Source organism: Andrographis paniculata, unplaced genomic scaffold, assembly GCF_009805555.1.
Source record: "Andrographis paniculata isolate CXL003 unplaced genomic scaffold, ASM980555v1 Contig52END, whole genome shotgun sequence".
In the NCBI taxonomy this organism is placed as follows: domain Eukaryota; kingdom Viridiplantae; phylum Streptophyta; class Magnoliopsida; order Lamiales; family Acanthaceae; genus Andrographis; species Andrographis paniculata.
The window spans coordinates 4,248,941-4,265,158 of record NW_026137587.1 but is presented as its reverse complement, the minus strand read 5'-3'; the positions used below and the strand labels follow the sequence as shown (position 1 = coordinate 4,265,158).

General features: G+C 30.6%; 1 protein-coding gene across 1 annotated transcript; it reads right to left on the bottom strand.

Annotated features, from left to right (window-relative positions):
- Positions 1–5,086: 5,086 nt before the first annotated feature.
- Positions 5,087–14,997, bottom strand: LOC127254631 (pleiotropic drug resistance protein 1-like). Its single transcript, XM_051279845.1, has 22 exons — positions 14,651–14,997; positions 13,322–13,442; positions 12,308–12,396; positions 11,792–11,876; positions 11,521–11,680; positions 11,351–11,427; positions 10,669–10,722; positions 9,850–10,242; positions 9,470–9,751; positions 9,083–9,396; positions 8,844–9,004; positions 8,661–8,764; positions 8,411–8,567; positions 8,160–8,332; positions 7,745–8,077; positions 7,378–7,668; positions 7,088–7,171; positions 6,876–7,009; positions 6,576–6,803; positions 6,320–6,491; positions 5,609–5,863; positions 5,087–5,365 (listed from the first exon to the last, which is right to left on the bottom strand). Exons 1-22 carry the CDS (start codon positions 14,995–14,997, stop codon positions 5,087–5,089), a joined length of 4,293 nt encoding a protein of 1,430 aa, XP_051135802.1.
- Between the last annotated feature and the right edge of the window lie 1,221 nt (positions 14,998–16,218).

Sequence of the window (16,218 nt, the reverse complement as noted above, 5' to 3'; positions counted from 1 at the left end):
TTACATATAAGATTTTCTATTAACTTAAAAAATAAAAATGAAAAACCCTAGATTGGGGGTATATTTGTTTTGTGAAGTAGTTTGAAGTTATTTTTTTTTTATGTGAAATATAAAAAATTGTGCAGGTAATATAAAGATAATAAATATGTGTGATATATTAATTTTTTAAAAAAAATATATGAAAAGTTTCACTAAAAGAACACACCTTGGCAGTGGCGAAGCTACTTTTATATTTTAGTATTTGTATAATTTTTAAAGTTTAAACTGACTACTCCTATAAATTTAATCAAACTATTATTATTTATATTAAATTCAAACACTTCAAAAAATTTGGTTCAAATACTTCAAATATTTAGAAATATCCGAAGAAAAAAAATCAGATAAAACAAACTAAAAAAACTTATTTGTAATTCTTTTTAAATTTTTGTTATATTATATTATTTTAAAATTATTTTTATGTATAAAAAAAAATTCGGCCCCTATCAAAAAAAATTCTGGCTCCGCCACTGCACCCTGGGTTCTTTGTCCTTTCTTATACATTTGCTCTACATATTATATATTCTAACATCATCCAAATTAATGCACAAATTTTTGGCGGGAAAAAAATTTCAGCCGAACCAAATAACATGCAAACTAGGCTCGAGAGTTTGAACTCATAATTTCTTAATCAAGACTTAATTTTTCTATCACGTGTACATTTCCATAATTATGTTATTTTTCAAAAATTTCTACCCCACATCACCAAATCATTTTTTACGGACAGGTCATCATCTAACATTTTGAAACAATAAAAGTATATGTGGTTGTTTTAACAATTCGTATATAGGCATTTTTATTTTAGTGAGTCAACAAATCATATGAAAATTAGTTTTTGCCAATTTCATACAATTGGTGTTTTATTTATGATATAAGTGTACTCATTTCCATTTTAGTCATTACTTTGGATCTTATCTAGAAATAGTCACTAATGTCATTTTGTTGAAGATATTTTCACTTCTTTGGGGACAGAAATTTGCTTGTGACGCTGGCATATGTTGACTTAATTAGACATGTTGATATGAGACCAAAATATAAACAAAGATATTCTATAGAATTTAATATGTTTATATATTTAATTTATACCATTACTATCATATTTATATAGTAACCACAGGACAACTGTGTTTTTCTGAAGTGTAAATTTCTTGTCAATTTTTAAGTTCTTTGTCATTAAATTTGGAGGACTTGGCCTCTTGCATGGTTTTCGATAACCATTTTCCAACAGATTGAAAGCGATTAAAATTGTATAGTAAAGAAAAAAAAATTGAAAAAAAAAAAAAAGCGAGGGAGCTAAGATGTTACTCCCTCCGTCCCATGTACTATGTCCACGTTGCCGTTTCTGTTCGTCCCACATACTATGTCACTTTTCTTTTTTGGAAAATGATTACACATTTTAATCTCATTTTAAACTTTTTAATTTTTTTTAAAAAAATTTTAATTAAACTAATTAGTTATCTTAATCTTAATTTATAATTATTTATATTATAGGATAATTATTTTCACTAATACATTCTTAATTATCTACTAATTACACTCCTCATAAAATACCGTGTCTACAGTGTAGTAGACACGGTATGTGAGACGGATGTAGTATTTAATATGGTTTTTCTTCAAAAGCAATATTCTGACTTGCTTTTAAATATCTTCATATATGGTTAGCATAGCCTTAGGAAATATAAGTTATATTAAATTGGAGTTTTTACCTATATATGGCCTCTCGAAAGCTAATCGTCGTAGACCTTAAAAATGAAATACAACAATGCATTAATTAAGATGACAACAAAGTCACACCATTATTAAAGAAGCTACAAATATATTTATATATACGGGTGAGTAATGGGATATATATATATAGAGAGCGATCCTGCTGATAGGGACGTTGATTTGACTCAATCAGCATATATATATATAAGACAGACTTAGCATATTATTTCATGTAATACCGTAACATTTTGTGTCATATAAAAGCATGTTGAAATTATTATATATTATACTATGATGTATAAATATATTTACTATGTTGGAGACTCAATTTATCAATTTTTTTTTTCACACTGAAAATAAAAAATCATAATAAAAACATAGTATTAATTATCTATTTAAAATAGTATCTACGTCCAGCTCTAAGGGTCTCATTTACTGAGTTGATATTTGAATATTAATTATTATATCAAAATGTAGTACAAATTAAAAAAAAAATTATAAAAATACTTTCATTAGTGTCTTATAATACTAATAGAATAATATTTGTACAAAAGAATTATACAAATATAATGATATTTTTAATGTTAAGTAAAATGACGCAAAAGGTAAATATAACGTTTGAAGACGGAAAGATAAATTATTATATAAATACATATATTTTATTTAAGATATATAGTGTGTTTGTTAGTAAGATTGTTTGAAGAAATATATTTTTATATGCGATATAGAAAATTGTATAAATAATATAAAGATAATAAGTGTGTAATATATTAAAAAAAATATGTTTATGACAAATTGTGGAAGAACAAACAATCTTTTATCATAATGAAATTTTAAGGATGAGATGGGAACAACAAATGCCTCACCCCAATTTTATCAGATTCTGAATGAATGAATTAAACATGTATTAGTCATTTAATGGATCCATGGGATCGAACCCACGGGCGGACCTACACGGGGCAGCTGACCTCAGCTCCTCAAAATATATGTATTTTTTAGTTAAAAAATAACAAAATTATGTTTTAGTAATTTGTTCCTCCTAATTTTTTATTTTATAATATAAAAAATTATAAAAAATTTTGCTCCTTTGTTAATTTACACTTTTAGCCTTTAAATTTTATTTTTTATAGTAAAAAATATTAAATTTTATTGTAGTTTTGTTGAAAATTTTTTTTAAACATAAAAGTTTTCCAATTTTTTTTTGTCCGGGTGTGCTATGAATAAAAAAAAATAATAACATTGAATTGATAAAATAAAATTAAAAAAAAATTGATATTTTAACCCGGGATTATTACTATTGGTTCCGTCACTAATCGAACACCCAATGTCTAGCATAACAAGGAATGATTCAACCGCTTAAACTAGAAACTCTTGACAAGATAATTGATATAGTTAAAAATCAATCATTCGGACATTCAGCTTGACTTGGGTCATTAATAAATGGATTTAAAAAAGTAGATAATATGATCAAATTAAAATATTTAAGAAGAATCTTTAAAATAGTACAAATTAAAATATTTTATATTAATATTTTGTGATAGTAAAAAGTATATATCATTAATAAATAGCATAAAAATTTTCAAAAAAGATTTATATCAACGGAGTCTTTCGGGAAATACTCTTTTCAATACCGGCATGCTTGGAAAAAATTTTAAAGTGTGGTTTAAATTTGAAATTGATGTTTTCATTTAAGATTTAAATAGTGTTTTAATTTAATGTTTTATAAGAAAAAACTAGTATATTTTTTTATTTGAAATTGATATTTTTATTTAAAATTTGATTTAAATAGTATATTTTTCTTGACTTTACCAATAAGTCTTACTCAAATTGACTTCCCTTGTTAGAGCACAAATAGTGCCCACCTTAATTAAATATCTCTACACTTCTCCTCCGACAACATAGAGGGTTTGAACCCATTATTTCACGGTCATAAGTTCATTGATCACATCACCGTATCATTCCTTATGAAACAATTCTGAATATTTTATTAATGTAGTAAAATATGGTTAACGGATAGATGATGTGTTTTCTTCAATACTCCACTAGCAAAGAGTACAGTAGTCTACAAGTTGGCATCTTCAATTTCTCCTTCTTCCGGTAACACTTACAGCGAATGTAAGAAGTATAATACTTTTTAGAACATGAAGAATAAGTTGGACAAAGTTGAAAGCAAGAAATGGATTTTCTGTCACTAGAATAATTTTTCATCCACACCCACTCGTCAACTTTGTATCTCAAACTGATTAAGCAGCCTCAAAGCTGACTTTGTACATCGAGACAATTAATTTTCTTTGCATCAAAATGACATAAGGTGTTTTCAGGGTAATTCAGACAACGTTCTAATTAATTACCCCAACCATAGATCTTGTCTCTTTTGAGCACATATACGATGGGACAAAGTATACACTAGAGTCGGTTTGCAAAACTTTCTCTCCTCTTGCACCAACGAGGATAGACTGTATAGAGTTGTTGTTTTTGTGCAAGTCCGAAAACACATCAACAAAGTGGGAAAAAGAATAAATGTTAAAATGAAAAATAAGAGACATTTTTATTTTATAATAATATAACAATGAAAACCCGCTATAAAAACGGTTATATATTCCCCCAATCCGCCTCTAAAGGTCATATTTACATTTTGTATCGTTGTATTTAATATTAAAAATATCATTATGTTTGTACAATTATTTGTACAAATATCTTTTTATTAATATTATAAGACACTAATAGAAGTATTTTTGCAATTTTTTCTTAGTTTATACTACGTTTTGATATAATAATTAATATTCAAATATCAACACGTAAAAGTAAATTGGACCCTTAGAGCCGAACGGAACTAGTATTATCTAAGGCAAATAAATAATATTTTTCTTCATTCGTCAAATGTATTCTCACTTTTTTTAGTTTGTCTTTTAAATTTACTCGATTATTAATTTTGGCAAAATAAAAAATCAATATTGAATTATTATACTCCATTCAAACATTAATCTACAACAAATGACCATTTTTTTATTACATTATTTCTTCACTTTCTTTTAATTATTAATTAAATTTTTAAAAATATCCCAAAAATCTTATTATCTTTATCAAGTTTTTAATAGAATTTTCATTTTTTTTAATCGGGTTTAACAATACGATTGTCATACATCATATAAAAAATTACTTCAAATTAAAACGCTAAACAAAATTACCTTTCTATACCAAAAAATACACTCGTTAATAATAATAACGAGTTAGGTACATTTAAGCTCAAATTTCGAACAAAAAAGAGAAAATTGAAAAAAAAAAAAAATCCTATGATATTGCAACTATGGTTTTCTCCGAAGATTAGTGAACTACTATTCTATCATCGCTTTTGAAAATTAAATGCCTTAATGGATAGAGCAAACGAGATGGCGAAAGCAAGTCCAAATAAGAGAACTATAAACATTACAACACCAAGAAACTCGTGTCTGAACCCAAAGTTACTTCTCACAAAATCTGCAACTGTTTGTTCAGCGCTTTCGAGCCCGAGCTCGAGCTCGAATTTATCTTGCAGATCGCCGAATTGGGACGCGGCCAAACCGTATAAGGTCCACGATACGGGACACACATAATGGAACCATCTCCACCATACCGGTGTTTTCTACACCAAAGTTTCGATTCATAATAATTTTCCAAAGAAAAAAAAAAAAAAAAACGAGTACTTAGGGTGTGTTTGTTTTGTGAAATTGATATTTTTATGTGAGGTATAAAAAACTATGTAGACAATACAAAAATAATAAATATATGTAATGTATTAATTTTTTTTTTAAACATGTGTATGAGAAAAAAAAACAAAAAGAACACACCCTTAATCAAAACTCGAATAGAAAAAAAAACGACTTACCGGCCTTGGAATGACGAAGCCGGAGAAAAGGTTCCATATCGAGTATAATGCACTTGATATGATACTTGCAACTTGTTGGTTCGGCGTGACAGCCACATCAAACATGCCGTAGAAAGCAAAGTATAACATCGTGAAGAATATGAAGTAAATGTACCACAAGAACTTCTTCGCCGTCCATTCGAACCCAATCATAGCGTAAACAAGGGTACCGTATATGATAGTTTGCATAAAAATGTACGGTATCTCAACCACTGCCTACACAATAATGAGATGTGACTAAAAATTGGAGCTCGAGATTATAAGTATACCATTTAAGTTTGAGGGGAGGATGTCAGAAATATTTTCTATATTTTATTATGATTACTTATATAAGTGACTTTTATTTGGTTATCTTTATTAGATTAGAGAATTATTATTTGAATCTATTCAGTTTGTACTATACTACTCTATTCGTCCGCCTCTAAGGGTTACATTTATCTTTTACGTCATTATATTTAATATTAAAAACATCTTCATATTTTTATAATTTTTTGTACATATGTCCTTTTATTAGTATTATAAGACACTAGTTGAAGAATTTTTGCAATTTTTTCTTTATTTGTACTACGTTTTGATATAATAATTAATATGCAAAAATCAACACGCAAAAAGTAAATGAGACCCTTAGAGTCGGACGAAAGTAGTATTATTTATATGCCTCTGATTTCATACCTGCCCGAAAGCAAAAGGCAAGGCGGAGTACATTCCGGCCGCCTTTTCTCTATAAAAGATCGCTCGCTCCACGGCGACCAAAGGTTGCACGGCCGATCCACCTTGCATTCCGAGAAGAAAAACGGATATGTACATCGATCCCATGGCGTTGAAAATATCTTTTTGCGTGTTCCTACACGGATACGGTTTTTGTTAGGACGAGATTGTTTCACGGTCAGGTACAAGATCTTGAAGGATTTTTTCACGCGCAAATTACCTTTTCGAGCCGAGATCCCAAAACATCGAACCGACTACGAAGGATAGCAAAAATGTATAGACGATTTTTATCGCGCTATAAAGAGGATTGTGCCAATAGGACCAATGTTGCTTCCATAGGCAAGCCTTGCATTGAGTGAGGAAAGGTTGCGCGTATCGCGTCGGGAAGTGAAGATCGCTCGATCCCGGCCGAGGTCGACTCAACTCGCGAATCAAAGCTTTGTTTCTCCTATAGTATCGAAGCATTGTTAGGAAGTACACAAACTATTATGTTGTTTTTTCAAGTGTAGTTTGAGCTCACTTGTAAAGTTCCGAGTTTTTATAAATCTCCGCAAAATCGATCCCCGTGATAGTTTCTTGCGCCGAGGATGTTGCCTCGAGCATCCACGTAGCCGGATTATATGCATCTTGGATCTTCGGCACTCCCTCGACCCCCTAATCACAAAATTTTGATCAAGATCACGACGAGAAAAAATTTTAAGGGATCACAACTCATTTAACGCCTAAACTTGCCTCGAGGTAGTTAATAAGATCACGAGAATGTCGCCCCAATGGCCCGACGTATATCTCTTGCCCCCCGCGCTTCATCAACAATAGCTGCACATTTAAGAACGATGTTACGATCAAGTTAACTATTCATCCACTACAAAAATTTCACGTTAATTTCATCCCTAGTTATGTCTCTAATGTCATTAGTAACGAAAAAATTGATTTAAGGACAAAAAAACTTTGTTACAAAAATATTATTTTATTGTAGTGATCAATGAAGAAAAATGTAGCTAATATTGTCGATCTTATCTTGCCTCGTCGAAAGATTCAAATATGTCGATGCTCGGTTGGTGAATGGTACAAACTACGGTCCTTCCCGTGTCCACGGTGTTTCTAACCGTTCTCATCACAATGGCTGCAGCTCTAGCATCGAGCCCTGAAGTCGGCTCGTCCATAAAGATTATCGACGGATTCGCTACCAACTCGACCGCGATAGTAAGCCTCTTTCGTTGCTCGGCTGACAAACCACTAACTCCCGGAAACCCGACTATTCCTCGCCTCAACGGCGTTAGTTCGACGAGCTCCATCACCTTCTCCACAAACATCTGTAATAATGTCGTCATTACTCGACGTTTATCCTTAGAAAGTTATAACATTCGACGAACATTGTAAGAAATGAACCTTTCGAATTTGAGCATCGACATCTTGTGGCAAGCGCAACCACGCTGAGAAGACGAGCGATTCGTGCACTGTTAAATACGGCGAATGAATGTCGTTCTGCTCGCAGTAGCCAGATATTCGAGCGAAAGTTTCTTGCTTTTTCGGATATCCCGATATCATGATGTCCCCTTCGATATATCCACCTGTTTTTCGACCTGCAAGAACATCCATAAGCGTCGTTTTACCCGCGCCGCTAACTCCCATTAGCGCAGTCAAAACGCCCGGCCTAAACGCCCCGCTTATGCCCTTTAAAAGAACTAATCGATCCTCGGTTGCACCGCATTCTTTCATCGCCTACATTTAGTTCGAACGATAAACATATAAAAAATTCATCGAAACAATTTACGATAAGTAATAATAACTCGCTCTCGCTCACTTGAGGCATGTCGACTGAGTACTTAATCTCATCGAACGTGATCCAATGTTGTTGGAACGGAAGCACAATTCGTCGACTTCCATTCTCGTCGCTTTGCGCATCTAAAACATTGCTTGCATTCTCGTCGCTCGGTGAATTATCCGTCATCAATATCGACTGAGGCTTTCCCAAAGCTAAAAAAAGATCTAACATGTTACTCGACAAAACCAACACATTTTCAAAACTCGGAAGTTAACCGTTTAAGTACTCACGGTTGAGATATGTTAGCGCGAGTACAAAACACAAGTTGTACAGAAGCAACAAACCGATCAACGCCCCGAAACCGATCCAATACCAATACGCGCTCGAGAAGTAGCTTTTCGACTTCAAAATCATGACGCCCAACGACATATTCGCCTCCGGGACAAACTTTACATACGCAAAGTTACGCGCATATATTAGCTCAACTTATTTCAAATCATCAAGGATTTGTAACTAAAGATCAATAGAAATCGAACACACCCGCCCCCATTTGTGCCCGGTGAACTCGGTCACGACGAGTGCATTTTGCGCATACATCAACGGGGAAGTCCAGTACGACCATAACCACCACTTCTTTACGCGATCTAGTCGAAATACAAAGAAGTTAAACAAGCTTCAATCACGAGCATACGAATATGTAAAGCATATGTAGTATAAGAGTACCTCTTGCTAGAACATAACCGCTCATTCCCAAGAACAAGAGCAACACGAAAAAGCCGTAAGTGTTTGCCAGAACCATGTTCCGACCAACTACCGCAATTACTCGAAACGTCGAGGACATGGTCTGGTTCAAGACAAACAACACCAAGAACTGCTTGAACAATCTGCAAGATCGATGAATTCTAATAACATTAGCCAAATCACGGTAAAGATTCGAGCAAAATTTGTACTAAGAAACCTACCTCCCAACGTTTGGATCGTATCCTACTACGTAGTAAGAAATCACCACATAGACCGCGGCCTCAATAGCTTGCGCCGGAACCTTAACTAGCCACAAGGGAAGACCATAAGCCCATGGCGGATAAAAGAAAAAGTCGCGCTGCTTGTAGAAGACGGGAAGCTTTTGCATAGTCATGGCTATGTCCGCGATACCACCAAACGCGATCGTGCCCACCGAGTAATAAAGAGCTCCGATAATTACATACGCATCTCTTACGTTGCGATGAAACCTCGTCCGCAAGAACAGAGTCATCGCGACGAATCCCATGAAAGCAAGCTATAAGGAAAAAGCATGTAAGATTACTACAAAGTAGCGATGTATTCGAGCATGTGTCCGAATGTGAACTAACCCGACAAATCCTGAAAATATATACGAAGGAGTTACGCTTCATCAGCAAAATTTCTCTTGCGAAACAAGCTTTTAGAAGCTCGATTTTGCCTACGCCGTACTTCCCCGTTGCCAAAGCAGCCGGATGGCTTCGACTCTTGTCGAACGGGATCGACAATTCGGACATTAGCTTTTGTCCAATGTGGAAGGATTTAAACGACTCAGCGAATTCCCCGACTGCGATGAACCGGTAAGGCTTGTCCTGATCAGCCCAATATTGCTGCTGATCTTTCTTCGATATAATCTATGTTAAGAAAATAAAGTAATGTAAGAATTATAATCCAGAGCGCACACGAAGAAAGAGCAGGGTAATTATTGAAACTTATGAGAATTGTTGTCTACTTCTTGCAAGAAGTCGGCGATGCCTTTTCTATCGGGACATTTGAACCCCATGGATTCGAAGAACTCGAGCACATTCTCGCGAGGGCCTTGATAGACAACCTTCCCTTCGGATACCAAAACGATGTCGTCGAATAGGTTGTATGTCTCGGGCTCGGGCTGTAAGAGGGAAATGATGGCCGTGCCGTCGAGGATGTGGACGAATTGTCTGATGGAGTTGACAACTTGGAAGGTGGTGGAGCTGTCCAAACCGGTCGATATCTCGTCCATGAAGAAGGCCTTTGCCGGGCCGACCAGCATTTCTCCGGTCGTGACGCGTTTCCGCTGGCCGCCGGAGATTCCCCGGAGCATGTGGTCTCCGATCAGGGTGTCAGCACAACCTTCCAATCCTAAAATCTACAGACTAAGTATAGATTAGTAGAAAGAAAATTTGTTTGTCTTTTTATTAAAAAAAAAAAATTATATTGTATAAAATATCTATTTTTTATTTATTCTATTATATTCCCTCAGTACCATAACTAAGTATCTATTTACTTTTTCATGTTAATTTTTGGATATTAATTATTATATCAAAACGTATTACAAATTAAGAAAAAATTGGAAAAATATTTCTATTAGTGTCTTATAACGTTAAGTACAATGACGCAAAAGGTAAATAGATACCTTGTTATGGAGCGGAGAAAGTATTAAATTTTTATTTTGTATTCTTAATAATATATTAATATATTTTTATATTTAAAATAATTATTTTAATTCAAAGTTTTACTATTTGAAATGGTAATCCGGTCATTTTACTATTACAGCAATAAAATTAAAACATACCTTCATGATATAGTCTGTGACAACATTGGCATCTTGTCCGCCCATAGCTGCAATCTACATAAATTATATGAATATAGGATTTCTACTCACAAAATATCACATTTAAATCAAGTAGTCAAACAAGATCAAAACAAATCGAATCATATTACACTTTATTTATATATTTTTTCAAATTATTTTGGATATATTTATTTACTTTTAAATTTTATATATATATATCATATTAAATTTTTATTTTTTTTTCAAATATATCGAATCAAATATTCATATTTTATTATTTTTAAAAAAATTCAAAACTCCTAGCATTCTCTAATATATATTTAAACGGATTATTAATCTTTTCTGTTATTTAACAATATTACTAACAACCATTAGTCGGCGTTGATGATAGGATGTATATTACGGATGGATTTTTCTCTGTAGGTGACGGTATCTTTGAAATAAAATGGTTATTAAATATAATATTTTTGTATGAAAATTATATACATTTCTAGAGAGAATGAAATCTAAAAATTTGACTGTCTAGAAAAATGATCACTTTATATAGAATTAATTTTCTTTCTATTTTTAATGATTGAAAGAAAAAAATATAAATCTACAAATATTGATTTACTTGGAAGTGAGTCGAGTAGCATTCGAAATATTATGTATGAACAAAAAATAAAATAAAACAAAATCTTACTTTCATGTATACGTCGATATCAGGATCGGGCATTACATTCGCTGCCTTTTCCCTTCTCAAGAGCTCCTCAAGCATTACTACATGTAATTTTTATTTTGTTATATCTCTCTATCAATAACATAACAAAATTAAAGTCGAATTTATATATATATAGTTGCGAACTAACGTACGAAGGTTGTTCCCAACTCCTTGACATCTTGCTGAGAATTCCAATGTTTCTCTTACGGTCATTTCACTTATATGGACATCGTTTTGGCTTATATAAGCTGCACTTCTTCGGGACACAAACTCCTTCATATTATGCCCATTATAACTCACACTGCCAGAAAACTGAGGAATCGAACGAATATTTATTCCAAAAAAAAATAATAAAATAAAATTACACGATATATTGTCATATTTTGTTTAAAAAAATATATATATATTCTTCGACAGCCGAACCTTTAAATGAGGATCGAGCTTCCCAGCCAAAGCTAACAACAATGTTGTCTTCCCCGAACTCGGAGGACCTAAGAGAAGCGTCATTCTGCCGCCAAATATATACAAATACATGTATATAAATATTTCATCGATATATTATTTATAGATACATTTAAATTTTCTCATATTAATTAAAAAATAATAATATTTTACATACGGTAAATATGTTAAGTAGTGTATAAAGACTAAAGTACCGTTTAGTTGTACTAATAAAAAATTTATTTTGAAATATTTGTTTAAGTATTTTTTTATAAAATGATGAGAATTATTATTATTATTATTATTATTATTATTATTATTATTATTATTATTATTACGAGATTTATATATATTGTGAAACTAAACTTGCAATCATTGGCTTTATCTACTTTGATTTTTATTTTATTTTTTTTTTACTATGCGATAATATTACAAGTTAGATATGATTATGATCATTTTAATATATTGGGAATAAAATTAAAAAAGAAAATTATATACCTGCCAGGCTTCACAATTCCGCTGACGTCATCAAGGATAGAAATATGCTTCTTTCTACTTGGAATTATATGCAGATAGGTAGCAATTCCCTCGAAAAGTTAATTAAAAGAATAAAGATTTATCATATATTAAATTAATAACAACAATAATAATGTTGATTATATATAATATATATATATATAGAACCATATAAAAATTCAATCAATGTTGAACTAAGTTTAAATATATCAAATCATATTATGAATCTCTTTCAAACACTTTTATTAGTATATTATAACATAAAAAGTATTGAACAATTAAAAAATAATGTTAAATAAAATAAATAAAAAATCGAATGTCCGAAATATATTACACATACATTGATCAATAGTACTGAATACCTTATTGTCTATGCATAATGGTGTGCTTGTTTGAGAGTTTGGATTTTGGATTGAGATTTGAATAGTAAAAAATTTGAATTTTAATAGTTGTATGATGTGATATAAATATGAATTTATGTGAGATTTTGAACGTAAAATTGATTTTTAGTATAATATAAAAAAAATATAGGTATTTAATTTGATATTTTTTGGAGAAAAAAATTGTGTGAATAGTAGAAACCTACCAAAATCCTTCAAACAAACACACCCTAATAGTAAAGCAATTTTTTTTTTTTCAATTTACCATGTAATGGACATCCTCTTATAAACTAATGGAAGAGTTATATATACACATATTTATATATTATTGTGAATACAAAAATTAATTATGTAATAAAATTTCTGTGAAAAATTTATCTTAATTTAGGCGAAGAGTTACTACAAAAAAAATAATAATAATATATTTGTAACATAAATCAGAGACGGATAATATTAGTTATTTGAATTTTAGAGACATAATTTAATAAAATCTTTCTCTAATTACGTCTTTAATATCATTAGTAATGGAAAATATAAATTTAAAAACGAAAAAATTTTGTTACAAATTTGTTACTTATTTTGTAGTGAGTAGAGAAGATGATTGAGTTTTTCTTACCTCAAAGATGCCAATAAAGAAGTTCTTGAAACTTGGCAAGGCTCTTTTCCCAACATGAACTTCCGTGTCAACATTTAAATGTTCGAACCGAACTTCTATTTTCGGTAATTCTAATCCAACCCTGAAAAGAGTATTAACATATGTCCGAAGTTGTATGTATTACACTACAAAAAAATAATATATTTGTAACAGAATTATGTTCTTAAAGTTCACGTAGCTAACGTAATTTCATTCCTAATTCCGTCTCTAATGTTATTAGTAACGGAAAAAATAGATTTAGAGACAAAAATATTTTGTTACAAAAATAATTTTTTCTTGTAGTGTTAATACGATGGCTCAAATAGCTTTGGCTTTGTTGGCTTGCAAGTTTCCAACAATTTGTTTTCATTTTTTATATTATATTAAAAATTAATTTTACATTGAAAACATTACGGAACAAATAATTATATCATATTGAATAATTATTTCAATTTAAAATTTTATAAATCAGAATCCAAACTCCATGAACATACACATCATTGTAATTTTGATTTCAATTTAGAACACGGGTTTTTATGCTTTGAAAGGGAAAAAAAGAGATTTGAAATTACATATTTTTATATTGTATGTATAAGATAAAATTTAGAGTGAAATATATAAATAGAGTTACTTTATAAAATATCATACATAATATCTATGTTTATTAAAAACTTTATGTTAATTTTTTCTTTTAAAAGATTAATTTAAAACAATTGTCCTTTAAAAAAATAACAATAACAATTCCGTTTAATAATATTTTTTTCCTTCCACTAATTTTATATTTATGTGAGTTAGACACAAATTTTAATAAATATATATAATACGATATTAGATGATTGTAATACAGAGTAAAAGTTTTTTGGAAAATATATGTGTGAGTTAACGAGATGAGAAAAAAAAGTTTAGATAAATTAAGTATGTAAATGGTCATGATATTTTGTAAATAAATATAACGTTAAATAGTACTCCCTCCGTCCAGCTAAAAAGTATACATTTCATTAAATATCTTACTTTTTTCCACAAATACTTTTACTTTACATCACATCATTACTTTTACACCAAAAAGCAAGAGCAAAAATATCATTACACTACTTTTAACTACCCACTATAATTAAAATACTATTATTTCTTAAATACCGCGCCAAAAATAATTGTATACTTTATGAATGGACGGAGGGAGTATAAGTTAAGAAGTATGTAAAAAAAACGAAAAATATTTATATAAATAGAAAGTGCATATTTTAATGGACAAAGGAAAAAAAAATAATAATAATAATATTTAATAGACATGGAGAATATATATATATATACCTGTCGACTCGATCTTTGAGCCTTAGGAGAAATTTCTCGTTGTCCTCTACAACAACCTTAACCAGCCTTTCGAGCAACTGCTTTTTCTCCGAAAACCCGAGATCTTGTACATTGACCTCGTGGATGGCTCCTCCCGATCCGACCAAAAGGCCTTTTCTTAGTCGATCAAAAGTGGGGAGCTTTTCCAATGCTGCCCATTTTAGGGCTTCATCGTCGTCCTCTTCTTCATGGACTCGCGACGAACTTGAGAAAACCTCAAGAATGTCATTCCTAAAGCTGGCCGCGATGGATGCATTTCTTCCGAAGCTATTGTTGGCGCAGCGAACAACATTATTGCTCGCATCCATTTTGATCGAGTGCCAAAATTGATTAGGTAAAATAGCATTGCCAAAAGAAAGATACGATCATTTTTATAGTACCATTAAGCTCATTTAATGACTAGTGTCTATATTTTGAACTTATTTTGAATTTGTTTGAAAATGATAAATAATTCAATAAAAATAGCTAAATATTTGATGTAATATTTTGAATTAAAAAAAAATATATGTAAGTATGTGAGAACAGCATCAGCAAAAATATACTCTCTCCGTCCGTCCATCTCCAAGAATCACATTTACATTTTGCGTCATTGTATTTAACATTAAAAATATCTTTATATTTGTATAATTTTTTATACAAATATTCTTCTATTAGTATTATAAGACATTAATAGAAGTATTTTTACAATTTTTTCTTAATTTAAACTACAATTTAATATAATAATTAATATTCAAATATTAACACTTCAAAAGTAAATAAGATTCTTGGAGTCCGCCAACACACTATACTTATTTCTATATCCAAATATTCTTCATTAAAAAAATAAAAAAATAAATCAAATAAAAAAAATATCCTAAAACACAATTAAAATAGTGAAATTTCAATAAAAAAATTAAGTGCCTGAGTGTTGTAGCTCCCAAACTCCTATATCGAAGGTCATTTAATTAATAATTAAATTAACATAAATTGATTTGGCCAAAATCTTGAGTAATTAATTAAAGGAGTGGATAGGGCATACCCTATGCGTGGCAGGTGATCTAAGATGTTGGGATTTTAAACCTATGACCTTGTGGTCACAAGTTCAACTCCTACACCACCAGGCCATCTCTTATGGGACAACTAGAATTGGATTTTCTTCCAAGGTAACCTAAACACAATGTTAAACTATTAATTAGTTTTTAATTTAGTACTCATTGGATAGAATGATTATAACTTTTGAAAAATTGTTAGTTTGAACATAGAGTAAACATGTTGGATTATATTAAATATATATATAAATAATATTAAACTATACTAAATACTTGTTTAAAGTACACAGAATGTAAAACATGAAATGTAAATTAACAATACAATATATAAATTAATATAATATAAATACGACACATAAATTGTCAATAGTTAGCATAACACATAATATAGCTAATCTCATTATACAATATATTTTAATACAACATACATATAAACTAGAGCAGACGACACATGCTTGCAATACATACAATATGTGATTTCTGATGTATTTTTATGTGTTG